Here is an 18,971-nt window from a genome sequence, read left to right as displayed (position 1 = left end):
GCGCCCCCTCCGGAGAGCGGACTACAACCCCCATCACGCCGGCTCGGCAGGCCCAGGACGACGGCTGATGGGAACTGTAGTTCCTCCCGGTCTTCTGGGCGCCTTGGAGCGCGCCAAGGGAGACGGTGTGCCAGCCCCCGGGCGCCCGCAGGCACCCCACCCCGCTCCCCACTCACCTGTCCTGCGGGGCGTCTCCCCGCGCCATGGCTGCTGCAGCGGGAGGGGGAAAGCCGCACCTGCACCTGCGCCGGGGCCGAGGGTCGGAGACCGGGAGGCTGCGTCCTGCCGGCGGCGGGCCGGGGATGGGGGATCCGGGCTCCCCGAACCTGGGGGAGCCTGCAGGGAGCCGGGGAAGGACTCGGGAGTCTCAGTTTCCGCAGGCTGCGGCCTCGGCTCCGCCCCCGGGGCGGGGACAGAGGGTCCCCCCACCCTACTGGGACTCTGGGCTCCCGGCGCCTCCTCCGGGCAGTCTAGAGGCGACGGACCCGGGAAGGTGGCGCCACCGTCTCCCCTCCCCGCAGCCCCGATACACACACATCAGCGTACTAGGGTTCCCGCCCCTCCCGCGAGGTGACGGAGGGGTCCCCACCCCAGCCGGGAGCGCCCGGAGCCGCTGTCCCCGCTCCAGCACAGAGGGCGCCGCGCTCGCGTCCCTGCGGAGCCACCGCAGAGTGCGCTACCCAAGAGGGCCCAGCGCCCAAGGTGGGGGGGGGGGACAGGAGGGACCACCTGTCTCCTGCGGTCCTGGCGGGCCGAGCCGAACTGGGTCCCCAAGGAGGCGGAGAAGACCAGATGCCCACGCTGGCGAAGCCCCCAAGTGGATCTGGGAAGCGGACGGACAGAGGAACCCTCCCCGCCCATGTGTGACTGCAGTCCTGCCCCACATCCCATCAGACATATCAAGATGCACCCACCTCCCACTTTTTATACATTTTTTTCTGTGAAAATCTGTGAAAAGATTATAACCATTGCGCGTTTGAAATGAATTTGCTTGGACTAATTCATAATTTTACGAGTAGGCATGGTTTTGTTGAATCACCGTGCTTATGTCGGGTCTTGGAGAAGTGAGACGCTCTAAACACGAATTATTTTCATAAGTAATGACATTTTATGGCCACCCAGTTGCTAAGGCATCCGGCTTTTATCCCGTGAAGGAGGTGGGGTGGTGCGGGCTCAGATTTGCACCGTCTACAGTCCTCCCTGGCTGGGGCGTGGAGGGTGCATCCGACGGGTCCCCAGGGGAAACCTCCAAGTAGAGCAAGTCCACCAGGCAAAGGGGGCTGGGCTCAGGTGGAGAGGCGTGGCTCCTTTGGGGAGCCCGCCCTGCCGAGGGTGGGGCAGGAGCTGTCTTTGGGTGCATACCCCACCATCAAATTGTGTGGTCCTTTCCAGGTTTTTTCTCCAGGAGACTGGAGGCTGTGGGGTAAAGGCTCTACTTGTCTCTTTCACTGCTGTAGAGCCGGTATCCTGGCACCACTGGCAGGTCCACAGCAGGTACTTGATAAACGTGTGGGAATAGATGGATGGATGGTGCTGAGATCCTCCCTGGTTTTAGGGGAACAGGGACAGCAGGAAATTCCATTGAAACAGAAAGTTATCACTTTTCAATTTTCTTTCAATCCTTTAGAATATATCAAGGCAAAAGTCTCTAATTAGTGCTAACATGTTCTAAAGCCTTTCTAAGACCTGTTAATCAACCTCCCTCTCTCTCTCAGTATGTGTGTGTCTCTCTCAGTCTCTCAAGCAAAGAGTTGGGTTCAGGACTTCTGCTGACAACGTCATCTAAATAGGAGTGTATTTTTATAGTTTACTTTTAGGGCTACTGATACTGGTTTCCTATTTCTGATAGTGATGTCAACTTTTCTTTGAAAAATAAACTTGTGTATGGAAGCCCTGGTGGCGTAGTGGTTAAGTTCTACAGCTGCTAACCAAAGGGTTGGCAGTTTGAATCTGCCAGGCTCCTTGCAAACTCTATGGGGCAGTTCTACTCTGTCCTATAGGGTCATCATGAGTCGAAATCAACTTAACGGCACTGGGTTTGGTTTGGTTTTGGTTTATGAAAAATGAGCCATTTAGAGAAAATAAAATGAGACCAGAGGTGGGTCACAGTGACGGCACAGATTGTGAAGACCTGTGGTGGAGGAAGCACTCAGTTTGCCCTGGCCGTGAGCGAAGAGAAAGACGACACTTCAGGGAGAGAACAGCCTGCACCAAGACCAGAGAGGCCAGAGAGCCCGCAGTTTGGGGACAGACAAATAGATCCCCTTGGCTGGTGCCGTGGGAGGAGGGGGCAGGCCCTGCAGCAGCCGGGCATGACAGGCCTGAGAGCTGGGAGAGGAGGTTTGATCTCATTTTAAATCAGTGGTTCTCAACTGGATCAGACCCAGTCCCTCTTTTAATAACAAATATTTTTTTACTCTCCTGAGATGAAATTCATGCATGATAAAACCCACCTATCCAGAAATGTTTTAAATGTCATTATAATATTCTAATATAAGAAAAATCCTTTGCCCTCACGCTGATTCTGACTCATAATAGCCCTATAGGACAGAGTGGAACTGCCCTATAGGGTTTCCAAGGAAGCGGCTGCTGGATTCAAACTGCCGACATTTTTGTTAGCAGCTGAACGCCTAACCATTGCACCACCAGGGCTCCAAACAAATAAAAGTCTGTCATAATAAATAATATGTAATTACAATATGCTAGTGCTCAAGCACGATGGAGTTCTTGGATGCTGCCCCCTCACATGAGACCACAATGAATACAAAGGCTGCAAACGCAAAGACGATACAGCCGATGGGGAAACTGACCGCACAGATGGTAATGGGATTTTCTGAAGTGGAATTGTTGGCAAAGTCCCAAACAGAGTGCAGCTGTCCACAGACTTAGACAGTTGTTGTATGCACTGGAAAATATGTATAGGCAAACTCTGCAAACAATACTGGTGTCCAAATGTAAAATGGAGTGCATTTCTAGGCTCAGAAAATTATCAACATCTTTTAAAATCGTTAATAGATTTTTTTTAGTATCATTTTAAATTTACAGAATTGAGCAGATAAAACATGGAATTCCCTACGCCCCCCACACAGACACACTGTTTTCCTTATTATTAATCTCTCGCACTGCTGTTGCTGTTGCTAGCTGCTGTCAAGTTAATTCTGACTCACCGCCACTCCACGTGTGCAGGGTAGAACTGCTCCATAGGGTTTTCAAGGCTGTGGCTTCCAGAATCAGGTTGCCAGGCATGTCTTCCAAGGAGCCTCTGGCTAGGTTCGAATCACCCAATTTTTGGCTAGTAGTTGAGCACTTAACTGCTCGCACCAGCCTGGGTAACCTAACGTCTTGCAATAATGTGGTACATTTGTTATAATTGTCGAACCAACACTGACATGTTATTATTGACTGGAGTCCACAGAAGAGCCCTGGTGGTGTAGTGGTTAGGAGCTTGCCTGCTAACCAAAAGGTTGGTGGTTCAAATCCACCAGCTGCTCCTTGGAAACTCCATGGGGTAGTTCTACTCTGTTGCTATGAGCCAGAACTAACTTGACGGCGATGGGTTTGGTTTTCTGGTTTTTTACAGTCCATAGTTTACATTACGGTTCACTTTTTGTGTTGTACAATTCTGGGGGTTTTGACAAATGCAAGATGACATGTGTACACCTTACAGTATCATAAAGAATAGTCTCACTGTCCTAAAATTCTCCTGTGCTTCACTTATTGGTCCCTATCTCCCTCCCCCTGATCTGACAGCCCCTTATAATTTTTTTTTTTTTTTACTGTCTCTGTAGTTTCACCTTTTCCAAAACATTCTTAAAAGTTGGACTTATACAATGCGTAGCCTTTCTAAATTGGCTTCTTCCACTTGGCAATACTAATTTAGGGTCACTATGAGTTGGAATCGACTCAGCGGCATTGGGTTTGGTTTTGGTTTTTGCTATGTCTTTTCACGGCTTGATAGCTCATTTTTTAAAATTGGTAAATAATATTCCATTGTATGGATGTACCAGCTTGTTTCTGCATTTACCTATGGAAGGACATCTTAGTTGCTTCCAGTTTTTGGTGATGATGAATCAGAACAGACTTACTGGCATCTGATTAATGACATATGACGATGAGCATTTTTCATTGGCTTGCTTGACATCTACGTATCTTTTTTGGTCGGGTGTCTGTTCAACTCTTTTGCTCAATTTTTAAAATGTGTTGTTTGTTTTCTTATTACTGAGTTTTGAGAGTTCTTTGTGTATTTTGGATACATGTCCTGTATCAGATATGTGTTTTGCAAATATTTTCTCCGAATTTATGGCTCATCTCTTCATTTTCTTAACAGTGTCTTTCACAGAGCACAAGTTTTTTGTTTTTTAATTTTAATGAAGTTCAACTTAATCTTTTTTTTTTTTGCAAGAATCATGCTTTTGGTATTGTATCTAAATACTCACCTCCAAATCAAAGGTCACCAAGATTTTCTCCTGTGTTATCTTCTAGAAGTTTTATAGTTTTGCATTTTACTTTAGGTCTAAGATCCATCTTGAGTTAATTTTCGGGAAAGGTGTTTTTCATCTACAGGATTGCCCAGGAAGTCAGTTAAAAATTCTGTAGGGTTCAGGACAGTGTTTCCTTGTGAGTCCATTTGGGAGCAACTATTATGGAGTCACCATGAGTTGAAACCAACTTAACAGCGACAAGCAACAATAGCAATATTATCCCTGCCCCTGCCCACTAATTGCCACTCTCACCCTCTCCTCCCATCACTGTGACTATAAAAAAAATCCTCGAATGCAGTATTTCCCTTGGGGGTAATACTGGTGTTTTGAGAAACATTTTTTTTTTCTCCCACCGATACAGAAGATGGGGTAAAAGGTGGTCAAATTAGCTGTTTAAAGGTCACTATGATTCCTGGCCAAGGCATCTCACGCACAGCCGCCACCCATCAGTCAGTGGAGCCTTATGTTGCTATGATGTTGAACAGGTTTCAGTGGCTCTTCCAGACTAAGACGAGAATGAAAGGCCTGGCAAGCTGCTCCTGAAACTCAGCCAATGGAAACCCTACGGATCCTAACAGTCATGAGGACAATGCAGGACCAGCAGCCTTTGTTCCTTTGTGTGCAGGTTGCTAGGCGTCAGAGAACAACAACATGGCTGCTGTGAGTTTTACTACATAGACATCCATCCTAAGATGATTTTGGTTTTTTGCTTGTTTTCGAGCTTCATATAAATACACGAGCTTTTAAAAATCCAGCAGGCTTTTGAGCTTCTTTTACAAAGAGAGATGCTGCTCTGTCCACCCACTATTCACTGATGTGTAATATGCCACTGCCACACTTCATTTTCTTATTGGTGAATCTTTTTTTTGGACTGTGTTATATTTCACCTCATTTTGTTTTATTTTATTTACTTATTTGTTTTTATTGTGCTTTAAGTGAAAGTTTACAATTCAAGTCAGTTTCCCATGCAAAAACTTATACACACATTGTTACATGACCCTATTTGCTCTCCCTATAATGTGACAGCATACTCCTCCCTCTCCACCCTGTATTTCCCGTGTCCATTCATCCAGCTCCTGTCCCCCTCTGCCTTCTCATCTCGCCTCCGGACAGGAGCTGCCCACATAGGCTCATGTGTCTACTTGAGCTAAGAAGCTCACTTCTCACCAGTATCATTTTATGTCTTATAGTCCAGTCTAATCTTTGTCTGAAGAGTTGGCTTCGGGAACGGTTTTAGTTTTGGGCTAACAGAGAGTCTAGGGGCCATGACCTCTGAGGTCCCTCCAGTCTCAGTCAGACCATTCAGTCTGGTGTTTTTACTGGAATTTGAGGTTTGCATCCCACATTTCTCCTGCTCCATCAGGGATTCTCTGTTGTGTTCCCTGTCAGGGCAGTCATTGGTGGTAGCGGGGCACCATCTAGTTCTTCCTGTCTCAGGCTAGTGGAGTCTCTGGTTTATGTGGACCTTTCTGTCTCTTGGGCTCATATCTTCATTGTGTCACTGGTGTTCTTCATTATCCTTTGCTCCAGGTGGTTGAGACCAACTGAAGCATCTTAGATGGCCGCTTGCAAGCTTTTTTTTAAGATCCCAGACGCTGCTCACCAAAGTGGGTTGCAGAACGTTTCTTAATACACTTTGTTATGCCAGTTGACCTAGATGTCCCTTGAAACCATGGTCCCCAGACCCCACCCCTGCTACTCTGTCCCTTGAAGTGTTTGGTTGTATTCTGGAAACTTTTTAACTTTTGGCTTAATCCAGCTGTGCTGACTTTGCTTGTATTGTGTATCGTCCTTCCCTTCGCCTAAAATAATCCTTGTCTACTATCTAATTAGTGAATACCCCTTTCCTTCCCTCCCCACCTTCATAACCACCAAAGAATGTTTTCTTCTGTGTTTAAACCTTTTAAGTTCTTATAATAATGGCATCAATATTTTTTTCCTTTGCGACTAATTTCACTCAGCATAATGACTTCCAGATTTCTCTATGTTGTGAGATGTTTCACAGATTCATCATTGTTTTTTATCGCTGCATAGTATTCCGTTGTGTGAATATACCGTGATTTGGAAGGATGCGCTCCGCTTCCGGTGCTGCTTCCTTGGCCATATGATGTGCCCCTGACTCTCTGCTCGCTTCCCTCTTTTACATCTCAAAAGAGGTTTGTTCAAGACACAATCCAGTCTTGTACATTGAGTCTTGCCTTGTTAACGTAACCACCGCCTATCCCACCTCACCATAGAGGTAGGATTTACGACACAAAGGGAAATTACAGCAGAGGACAAAATGGTGGACAATGATGCAATACGGGGAATCACACCCCAGCCGAATTGATACACATATTTCTGGGGGACACAATTCAATCCGTGACAACACCCAGGTGTAATATGAAGCCCTGGTGGTGCAGCAGTTAAGATCTCAGCTGCTGACCAAAAAGTCAGTGGTTTGAATCCACCAGCCCCCTCTACCCTATAGGTCGCTATGAATCGGAATATACTCGACGGCAACAAGTTTGTTTTTTTTTTTTAAAGTATAAAATATTGAATAAACCCTAGACTGCCAGAAGAATGAACGAATCTGACTTGGAAGAGGTACAGCCAGAATGCTCCTTAGAAGATGGTGAGACTTCATCTCCCGTACTTTGGACATGTTATCAGGAGGGACCAGTCCCTGGAGAAGGACATCATGCTGGGTAAAGTAGAGGGTCAGTGAAAGAGAGGAAGACCCTCAAGGAGATGGACTGACAGTGGCTGCAACGATGGGCTCAAACATAGCAAAGATCGTGAGGATGACTCAGGACCAGGCAGTGTTTTATTCTGTTGTACATAGGGTTGCTTTGATTCAGAACCAACTCAATGGCACCTAAGAATAACAGAAATACAGAACAAGTTACAAGTTAGTAAATGGCATCTACTAATGTTATTCAAAAGAACCCTAGTGGCACAATGGTTCAGCACTCGGCTGCTAACCGAAAGGTTGATGGTGCGAACCTACCAGTGGCTCCACGGAAGACCAGGTGATCTGCTCCCATAAAGATTGCAGCCTAGGAGACCCCGTGGGACAGTTCTACTGTCTCCTATTGGGTTGCTATGCGTCAGAATGGAGTCAATGGCATACAACAACAACAACAACAACAGTTTTTAAAAGAAAAACACTCCTTGAGCAAGTGGGGTTTATGTGACAATTTTAAATTAAGAAAAGATACACATCCACAGTGTAATTGTTTAAATCAGGACTACTTACGTGGGAACCCTGGTGGTGTAGTGGTTAAGTGCTACGGCTGCTAACCAAAGGGTCAGCAGTTCGAATCCTCCAGGTGCGCCTTGGAAACTTTATGGGGCAGTTCTACTCTGTCCTATAGGGTCGCTATGAGTCAGAATCGACTCGATGGCACTGGGGTTTACTTATGTGGGTGACAATTATTGCACTGATTCATCATCATTTTATTAATATGGTGAGACTAGCTTTAGGGAAAGAGAAGAGATCGTTGAGGGTTACAGAAAATGAAGAGCATTTTTATTGATTCATTCATTCAGCTCGGCAGACTTTTGACCCCAAGGCAGTAGGGTACTGTACTAAGGGGTTTGGGAAAAACAGTTGAATAAGTTTCAGTGCCATTTTAAAACAAGTTCAAAGATGAGGAGGGTATAGGGTAGGGGTAACAGCCTCGGTAGATAATTATAGAATATGAAAGGAGAGCATCAACTCAGGCATGACAGCGTGAAGCGCTCTGAACAACCACGCCCCAGTCAAACTAGTGAAAATTATTAAAAAACTCATCCATTTAAATAAAGTCTTTGGAAATGGCCTCAAGGACATACAGGAAACAAAGAAACGTCTATACAAGAAAACTGACCAAAATTCGGTGAGAACAGAACCTGTCGTATTTGAACCAAGACGGCTCCCTACCGCTCCCCCCCACCTCAGTGAGATGGAAACTCCACTCCAGACTGCTGCAGCCAAGAACACAGGTGCAGCCAGCTCCCAGGTGGAGGGCCATCTTCCCAGGAGAAGCGGAACTTCAGCGTTTCTCTTCCTGCCCCATTTCATCATTTCTTCCTTTCATTTTAGCTACCCTACATTCAAGAACAAAATTCAGAGCGGCCTTAGTGGTTGAAGTGAAAATTTGCATAATAGTTGTATTAACTGGTCTTCCTTGTAGGTATTTGGATATTATCCTATCATGGATAGCGTTGTACTTCAGGACAGATCTTGAAATGTTCTTTTTGATGATGAATGCGATGCCGTTCCTCTTCGCGTTGTCGTTCCCAGCATAGTAGACCATCTGGTTGTCCGCTTCAAAACAGCCAATACCAGTCCATTTCAGCTCACTAATCCATTTCATTTTTGACAACTTTCAATTTTCCTGGATTCATACTTCATACATTCTACGTTCTGATTATTAAGGGATGTTTGTAACTGTTTCTTCTTATTTTGAGTCACACTGCATCAGCAAATGAAGATCCCGAAAGCTTCACTCCATCCATGTCATTATGGTCAGCTCTACTTTGAGGAGGCGGCTCTTCTTCAGTCGTGTTTTGAGTGCCTTCCAACCTGAGGGGCTTATCTTCCAGCACTATGTCAGACAATGTTTTGCTGCTATTCATAAGGTTTTCACTTGCCAATTTTTTCAGAAGTAGATCACCAGGTCCTTCTTCCTAGTCTGTCTTAATCAGGAAGCTCCACTGAAATCTGTCCACCATGGGTGACCCTGCTGGTATTTGAAATACAGGTGACACAGCTTCCAGCATCACAGCAATATGCTGGCCACCACAGTACTACAAACTGACAGAAGAGTGGTGGTTGTGGGGGTGGGACTATGCAAATAAGGCATATGGAACCCTAATGAGAGGATTGGTCAGTTTGGCCATCTCACTAGGCTTAAAATGAGCCATCTCAGAGGTGGAAAGGGGGACCCTCACTACCACCAAGAAGAGACAGGAGCAGAGCTCATCCTTTAGACTCAAGTTCCCTGGGCTGAGAACCGCCTAGACAGAAGACAGAGAGAGAGGGCTGTAACACCGGAGATGGAAAGACAGTGAGAAGCAGCGGAACAGAAATGGCCTGGAGGGAGAGCTGAGAGCTCCCACTCAAGAGGCTTCCTGGTGGAGTGGAGTGCCTCTAGGCAGTGGCATCTCTAGTGCTGGTGTCACCCGGTGCGGTAACTCATGGTGGCACCTCCCTGCAGTCAGGGCCAGCGGTGAACCCCCCCAGTGGGTGGAGTGGCCTGGCCCCACTCTGCTCCTTGTAGGGCCGAACACCATGCAGCACAGCCCTGCCCTTCCCAGCTCCAAGTTCTGAGGGTCCCCATAGCTCTTCTCTGTTCCATTAGCCAAGAAGGAGACCCTCCTCTCTGCTCAGTGGCAGGTGCCTTAGCTCTCCTGCTAGGTTGGTGGCAAGTTACTGTGCTGGGTGAAGGGGAACACCAAACATAGTGATGCCACTGCCTTGGTGCCCACCCCCACCCCCCCGTGATGCCAACTTGCCCACCTCCACTATCGCAGAGCCTGGGGTCTTTTTGGTATCACCACCTCTGACGGTGTCAGGGCGTACGGCCTGCACCCCCTACACCCCCGTGGTAACGCCACTGCCTCTGGGCATGGTTGGTGGAGCTAGGCTTGCCGACCCACTGAGTGAGACGGCCGAGTGCCTTAGGGGCAGAGGCTTACTGGTGCAGTGGGCTGCCTGTGAGCACTTATCAGTGGGGCTAAAGAGCTGAATAACACTTGCCTTTTTTAAGCAGGGCAGAGGCCATGCCAGCTCAAGAGGCCCAAGTTCTACTCTGTCCTATAGAGTCATTAGGAGTTCAAATCGACCGGACCATAATGGGTTTGGTTTTTGGTTTGTTTCACCCACATTAACAATTATTAACATTTTGCAGTGTTTTCGTCACTTATTTTGTTCTTTGCTGAATATTTTTAAGTTAATTATAGACATCATCGCACCTTTAAATACTTCAGTGGCATACATTTTCTTACTATCATCACACCTCAAAATCAATAAGAATTCCGTATCATCAGCTAATGTCTAATCCAAATTCAATTTCACTGTTATACTCAAAATGTCTTTCATAATAGGTTTGTTCAAACCAGGATACAATTCATTGAATTTTGGTGAGATGCTTAGGTTTCTTTTACCCTAGAACAGCCTCCAGTCCTTCATGACGTTTATTTTCATAGATGCCAGGGCATTTGCCCTGGTAGAGTTTCTCACCTTCTAGATTTATCTGATTTCTTCCTTCTGATGCTTTTAAAATGTGTTTCTCTTTCCCATGCAAAATTAATCTATGGTAATAGGAATCAGGGCAGTTATTAATTCTGTGGATACCATAGGAACTTTCTGGGATTCTACTTACTCTACCAGGTGGTTGGGGAAACTGAGGAGTGGGAGGTTGCCTCCCTCCATCCACGACCCCCAGTGTGAAGGGGTCAGCTAATGGTGAGTTTGGGCTGGCCACACAGCTAGAATTTTCCACCTGTCCAGTCCTGCCTCCTTCCCCTCTCTTCCCCTCTCTTCCCCAGGGGTGGATCCCAAAGGCACTCCCTAATAAACACTCTGCACTCTCAACTATGTCTCAGAGTCAGCTTCCAGGAGAATCCAAAAGAAATCTTGATACTATTCATAAAAATAATAGCCATCCTCTCTGGGGCTTGCTATGTGCCAGGATGTCTTCTAAGCATGTGATTAATTCAAGACCCAATTATTTTCTGCTTTGAATTTTTGTTTTGATGCACGCATTTTCATTAATGGACGAAGCATGCTGAGTCATGGAGTGTGTTTAATTTTTTGGTTGGTAATACGGATTTTGAGAAATATTTGGTACTACATGGTTACCACAGAACTTGTAAGGTTCTTGAACTCCATAATTAGTGGGTGCCCAACTGTACCTCCAGACCACAGTTGCTGATGTTTTTCATGGTGCCTTTCATTAGGTTACATGGGGAACCTCTGGTTTTTCAAATATCGCACACACAAACATACACACACACACTCACACACACACACACAAACCCACCAAGGCTCCCTAACTATCACGCAGGAAAACACACATATGCTTACAAGGATTATCTAGGGGTATAAAACCCAAAAAAGACAAAATTTTTACCCAGTCACACTTCCTGGTTGTACAACCTCACTTGCAAGCCTGATACCCCAGCTATTTTGTTTCAAGTAATGTTTCTTTCACTTTTTGCCATTAGGCAAGTCCCTACTGCAGGGCAGCAAATATTTTCAGTGGTAAAAGTATACTCCCAAAGAACCTGAGAGCTGGAAAAAATGGGTGGTATGCCATATATTTTTTATGCCATATATAGGGAACCCTGCGCTATAGGGTCGCTATGAGTCAGAATCGACTCGATGGCACTGGGTTTGGTTTGGTGGAGCAGTGGTTAAATCGGTTGACTGTTAATTGAAAGGTCAGTGGTATGAAACCACCAGCAATCCTGAGGGAGAAAGATGTGGTAGTCTGCTTCCCTAGAGATTTACAGCCTTGAAGCCCTATGGAGTTGCTATGAGTCAGAAGTGACTCAATAGTAGTGGTCTTTTTTTTTGTTGTATACCATACGTACCATGGATCATGAAAGGGTTAAAACAAACAAACCAAATAAGCTCATTACCTTGGAGTAGATTTCAACTCATGATCATCCCATGTGTGACAGAATAGAACTGCTCCATAAGGTAGTCTTCACGGAAGTAGTTCACCAGGCCTTTCTTTTTTAGCACCGCTAGATGGGTTCAAACCACCGATCTTTTAGTTAGTTGTTGTTGTCGTCAGGTGCCGTCGAGTTGGTTCTGACTCATAGTGACTCTACGCACAACAGAATGAAACAGTCCCTAGTCCTGCACCACCCTCGTAATTGTTCCTATCCTTGAGCCCATTGTTGCTGCCACTGTGTCAATCTATCTCGTTGAGGGTCTTCTTTTTTTTCATTGACCCTCTACTTTACCAAGCAGGATGTCCTTCTCCAGGGACTGATCCCTCCTGATAACATGTCCAAAGTATGTGAGATGAAGTCTTGCCATCTTATATTACACTAAAATCCATTGGTCTGAAATAACCCAATTAAAAAATGGGCATATGAACAGACACTTCACTAAAGAAGACATTCAGGTAGCTAACAGATATATGAGGAAATGTTCATGATCATTAGCCATTAGGGAAATGCAGATCAAAACTACAAACGCAAAGTAATAAATGTTGGAGAGGCTGTGGAGAGATTGGAACGCTTATACACTGCTGATGGGAATGTCAAATGGTACAACCACTTTGGAAATTGATTTGGCGCTTCCTTAAAAAGCTACAAATAGAACTACCATACAATCCAGCAATCCCACTCCTTGGAATATATCCTAGAGAAATATGAGCCTTTACACGAACAGATAATATGCACACCCATGTTTATTGCAGCACTGTTTACAATAGCAAAAAGATGGAAGCAACCAAGGTCCCCATCAATGGATGAATGGATAAATAAATTACGGTATATTCACACAATGGAATACTGTGCATCTATAAAGAACAGTGAGGAATCTGTGAAACATTTCATAACATGGAGGAACCTGGAAGGCATTATGCTGAGTGAAATTAGTCAGTTGCAAAAGGACAAACATTGTATAAGATCACTATTAAAAGAACTTGAGAAATAGTTTAAACTGAGAAGAAAACATTCTTTTGTGGTTATGAGAGGGGGGAGGGAGGGAGGGTGGGAGAGGGGTATTCACTAACTAGATAGTAGATAAGAACTACTTTAGGTGAAGGGAAAGACAGCACACAATACAGGGGAGGTCAGCATAATTGGACTAAACCAAAAGCAGTTTCCTGAATAAACTGAATGTTTCGAAGGCCAGCGTAGCAGGGGCAGGGGTCTGGGGACCATGGTTTCAGGGGACATCTAAGTCAATTGGCATAATAAAATCTATTAAGAAAACATTCTGCATCCCATTTTGAAGAGTGGTGTCTGGGGTCTTAAACGCTAGCAAGCAGCCATCTAAGATGCATCAATTGGTTTCAACCCACCTGGATCAATAGAGAATGAAGAACACCAAGGACACAAGGTGATTACGAGCCCAAGAGACAGAAAGGACCACATGAACCAGAGACTACATCATCCTGAGACCAGAAGAGCTAGATGGTGCCTGGCTACAACCAATGACTGCCCTGACAGGGAACACAACATAGAACCCCTGAGGGAACAGGCGAGCAGTGGGATGCAGACCCCAAATTCTCATAAGACCAGACTTAATGGTCTGACTGAGACTAGAAGGACTCTGGTGGTCATGGCACCCAGACCTTCTGTTGACCCAGGACAGGAACCATTTCCGAAGCCAACCCGTCAGACATGGATTGGACTGGACAGTGGGTTGGAGAGGGATGCTGGTGAGGAGTGAGCTTCTTGGATCAGGTGGACACTTGAGACTATGTTGGCATCTCCTGCCTGGAGGGGAGATGAGAGGGTGGAGGGGGTTAGAAGCTGGTGAAATGGACATGAAAAGAGAGAGGGGAGGGAGAGAGCGGGCTGTCTTATTAGGGGGAGAGTAATTGGGAGTGTGTAGCAAGGTGTATATGGGTTTTTGTGTGAGAGACTGACTTGATTTGTAAACTTTCACTTAAAGCACAATAAAAATTATTTTTAAAAAATCCATTGGTCTCTTTTGTACTTTGAATGCCTGTTTTACCAGTTCTTGACTTTTTTTTTAATATACAATTTCTTTTTTATTAGGGCATTTTGAGTTGGATTTTCTATCACTTATAATCAAAAGAGCCATGGCAGGTACTTCATGATTTGAAAGGTGCAGCAGCAGGCCAGGAGTGAGTGAACTCATCCCTCTCCTTGTAGGTCGTTCACGGACCTATGTCAGGACGTTCTTCTCCCCTGATCTAGATACCAGGTCTCTCGGTGGTGGGAATGGTTTGCAGTCATCTACTAACCTAAAGGTTTGAAGCTTGAACCCATCCAGTGGTGCCACTGAAGAAAGGCCTGGCAACCTGCTTGCACTAAGATTACAGCCAGGAAAACTGGATGGCGCAGTTCTACTCTGTCATACACGGGGTCTCCATGAGTCGCAACTGACATTACAGCAATGGGGAAGAAAAGAAAAAGATCTAGATGCTGGCATTATGCTGAGTGAAATTAGTCAGTTGCAAAAGGACAAATATTGTATGAGACCACTATTATAGGAACTCGAAAAATAGTTTAAACAGAGAAGAAAATACTCTTTGATGGTTACGAGAGTGAGGAGGGAGGGAGGGAGAGGGGTTTTCACTAAATTAAATAGTAGATAAGAACTATTTTAGGTGATGGGCAAGACAATACACAACACAGGAGAGGTCAGCACAACTGGACTAAACCAAAAGCAAAGAAGTTTCCTGAATAAACTGAATGCTTCAAAGGCCAGTATAGCAGGGGCAGGGGTCTGGGGACCATGGTTTCAGGGGACATCTAAGTCAATTGGCATAATAAAATCTATTAAGAAAACATTCTGCATCCCACTTTGGAGTGTGGCATCTGGGTCTTAAACACTAGCAAGAGGCCATCTAAGATACATCAATTGGTCTTAACCCACCTGGAGTAAAGGAGAATGAACACCAAGGACACAAGGTAATTATGAGCCAAAGAGACAGAAAGGGCCACATAAGCCAGAGACTACTTCATCCTGAGACCAGAAGAACTAGATGGTGCCCGGCTACAACCGATGACTGCCCTGACAGGGAACACAACAGAGAACCCCTGAAGAAGCAGGAGAGCAATGGCATGCAGACCTCAAATTCTCGTAAAAACACCAAACTTAATGGTCTGACTGACAACGGAAGGGCCCCGGAGGTCATGGTCCCCAGATCTTCCGTTAGCCCAAGCTAGGAACCATTTCAAAGCCAACTCTTCAGACAGGGTTTGGACTGGACTATGGGATAGAAAATGATACTGGTGAAGAGTGAGCTTCTTGGATCAAGTAGACACATGAGACTATGTGGGCAGCTCTTTTATGGAGGGGAGATGAGAAGGCAGAGGGAGTCAGAAGCTGGCCAAATGAACATGAAAATAGAGGGTGGAGAGAAGGAGTGTGCTGTCTCATTAGAGGGAGAGCAACTAGGAGTACATAGCAAGGTGTATGTAAGTTTTTGTATGAGAGACTAACTTGATTTGTAAACTTTCACTTAAAGCACAAGAAAAATTAAAAAAAAAAAAAAAGATGAAACCAAACAGCAACAACAAAAATCTAGATGCTTAATTTTGTGCCAGTCTTACGCATAAATGTCTGGCGCTGAAATAGATTTTGGTATGATAGGACAAGATCCCATTATTGTTCCATCTCAAAATATTCTGTTATGCTCTCTGATTTTTAGTTGGCCAACTTGGTTTTAAAATCAACTTGCTGACCTCTCAAGAAAAAAGCCTGTCGTTATTTTGATTGGGATCATATTCAATTCATTAATAGATTAATTTGGAGTAATCTCCTTAGCCAAAAAAAAAAAAAAGCACCATTGCCATGTGTTGTAAATAGAATTGCGTCCCCCATAAATATGAGTTGTAAACCATACTGTGTTGTTAGTTTGCCGTCGAGTCAGCTCTGACTCATAGTGACCCTATGTACGGCAGAACAAAACACTGCCCCGTCCTGCACCATCCTCACAATCGTTGCTATATTCCAGCCCATTGTTGCAGCCACTATGTCAATCCATCTTGTTAAGGGTCTTTCTCTTTTCTGCTGACGTTCCACCTTACCAGAAGGGACTGGTACCTCCTGATAACATGCCCAAAGTATGTGAGATGAAGTCTTGCCATCCTAGCTTCCAAGGAACACACTGGCTGTACTTCTTCCAAGACAGACTTGTTTGTTCTTCTGGCAGTCCATGATCTGTTCCCCAATATTCTTCACCAACGCCGTAATTCAGAGGCAACAGTTCTTCTTCAGTCTTCCTTAACCATCGTCCAGCTTTCACAAATACATGAGGCAACTGAAAATACCATGGCTTGGATCAGGCACTCCTTAGTCCTCAAAGTGACATCTTTACTTTTGAAAACTTTAAACAAGTCTTTTGCAGCAGATTTGCCCAATGCAATACTTCATTTGATTTCTTGACTGTTGCTTCCATGGGTGTTGATTGTAGATTCAAATAAAATGAAATTCTTAACAACTTCAGTCTTTTCTCTGTTTATCATGATGTTGCTTATTGGTCCAGTTGTGAGGATTTCTCTTTCTTTATGTTGAGGTGTAATCCATACTGAAAGCTGTAGTTTTTGATCTTCATCAGTAAGTGCTTCCAGTCCTCTTCACTTTTAGCAAGCAAAATTGTGTCATCCGCATAAAGCAGATTGTTAAGTGAGTCTTCCTCTAATCCTGATGCTGCATTCTTCTTCATATAGTCCAGCTTCTCCGATTATTTGCTTGGCATACAGACTGCATAAGTATGGTGAAAGTATACAACCCTTATGCACACCTTTCCTGATTTTAAACCACGCAGTATTCCCTTGTCCTATTGGTAAAAATTTTCAATTTCTTCATCTTTGGCCTTAGTGGTTGGTGCATAAATTTGAATAATAGTCGTACTAACTGGTCTTCCTTGTAGATGTATGGATATTATCCTATCATTGACAGCGTTGTACTTCAGGCTAGATCTTGAAATGTTCTTTTTGATAATGAATGCGAAGCCATTCCTCTTCATTTTGTCACTCTTGGCATAGTAGACCATATGATTTCCCAGGAGCCAACACCAGTCCATTTCAGCTGGCTAAAGCCGAGGATATTGATCTTTATGCATTCCATTTCATTTTTGACAACGTACAATTTCCCTACATTCATACTTCGTACATTCTATGTTCCGATTATTAATGGATGTTTGCAGATGTTTCTTCTTACTTTGAGTCATGCCACATCAGTAAATCAAGGTCCTGGAGGCTTGACTCCATCCACATTGTTGGGGTTGACTCTACTTTGAGGAGGCAGCTCTTCTCCAGTCTTATTTTGAGTGCCTTCCAACCTGAGGGGCTCGTCTTCTGGCACTATATCTGATAATGTTCCATTGCTATTCAGTTCACTGGTTTTCACAAGCCAGTTTTTTTCAGAAGTAGATCGTCAGGCCCTTCTTCCTAGGTTGTCTTAGTCTGGAAGATCCACTGAAACCTGTCCACCATGGGTGACCCTGCTGGTATTCGAAATACCGGTGGCATAGCTGCCAGTGTCACGGAAACATGTAAGCCACTGCAGTACAACAAACTGGCGGAGGAGTGGTCATGCTCTATATACTACTATAGCTGTCATTATAATCCCTTTGGCAATAAGGTTTTCTTTGTTATGTTAATGAGGCAACATTTCTGTAAGTTGTGTCTTAAGCCTATCTCTTTTGAGACATAAAAGAGCAGACCAAACAAGCAGCAAGTAAGCCGAGATGAGAGAAGACAGATGCCAGGCCACATGAAGATCACCAAAGAGTCAACCAATAGAAGCTCAAAAGATACAAGGACTTTCCTCCAGAGCCGACAGAGAGAGAAAGTATTCCCTTAGAGCTGGCACCCTTAGTTTGAATTTCTAGCCCCCCAAACTGTGAGAAAATAAATTTCTGTTTGTTAAAGCCATCTGCTTGTGGTATTTCTGTTATGGCGACACTAGATAATTAGGACACCGTGGAACTGATTCCAACTCATGCAAACCCATGTGTGTCAGAGTGGAACCGTGCTCCGTAGGAGCTGTTATCTTACGGAGGTAGATCAGCAGGACTTTCTTCCACAGCGCTGCTGGGTGGATTCAAACTCCCAACCTTTCAGTTAATAGCTGAGACATACTCTTTGCACCACCCAGGGAATCTGAAATAATTCCCTTATGAGGCAAGAATTCCCATCCATGAAAGTAGTCAGTTGCAAAAGGATAAATATTGTATGATACCACTATTATAAGAACTCAGTGAAAAGTTCAAACACAGAAGAAAACATTCTTTGATGGTTACAAGGGTGGGGAGGGAGGGAGAGGGGAATTCACTAACTAGATAATAGACAAGAATTATCTTAGTTGAAGGGAAGGACAACACACAACACAGGATTAAGTCAGCTCCACTGGACTAAACCAAAACCTGAGAAGTTTCCCGAATGCAACCAAACACTTCGAAGGACAGAGTAGCAGGGGTGGGGTTCTGGGAGCCATGGTTTAGGGGGACATCTAGTTCGATTGGCATAACAAAATTTATTCAGAGAATGTTCCGCATTCCATTTTGGTGAGTGGCATCTAGGGTCTTAAAAACTAGCATGCGGCCATGTAAGATGTGTCAATTGGTCCCAACCCACCTGGAGCAAAGAGAATGAAGAACACCAAAGACACAAGGAAAATATTAGCCCAAGAGACAAAATGGCCACATAAACCAGAGACTCCATCAGCCTGAGCCCAGAAGAACTAGATGGTGCCCGGCTACCACCAATGACCACCCTGACAGGGAACACAAGAGGGACTCCCTGATGGAGCAGGAGATAAGTGTAGTACAGAACTCAAAATTCACATAAAAAGACCAG

The 18,971-nt window shown here is 44.8% G+C and overlaps 1 protein-coding gene across 1 annotated transcript in view; it reads left to right on the top strand.

Moving 5' to 3' along the window:
* The first annotated feature begins 203 nt into the window (after positions 1 to 203).
* The window catches only part of LOC104846805 (skin secretory protein xP2-like), a 22,974-nt gene continuing 4,206 nt past the window's right edge, over positions 204 to 18,971 (top strand). Inside the window, exon 1 of the mRNA XM_010599157.1 lies at positions 204 to 702. Coding sequence (XP_010597459.1) covers positions 204 to 702 — 499 coding nt within the window. The remainder of the gene's footprint in view (positions 703 to 18,971) is intronic.

This window comes from Loxodonta africana, chromosome 7 (assembly GCF_030014295.1).
Source record: "Loxodonta africana isolate mLoxAfr1 chromosome 7, mLoxAfr1.hap2, whole genome shotgun sequence".
Taxonomy (NCBI): Eukaryota; Metazoa; Chordata; class Mammalia; order Proboscidea; family Elephantidae; genus Loxodonta; species Loxodonta africana.
This window is presented reverse-complemented; position numbering and strand designations above follow the sequence as displayed.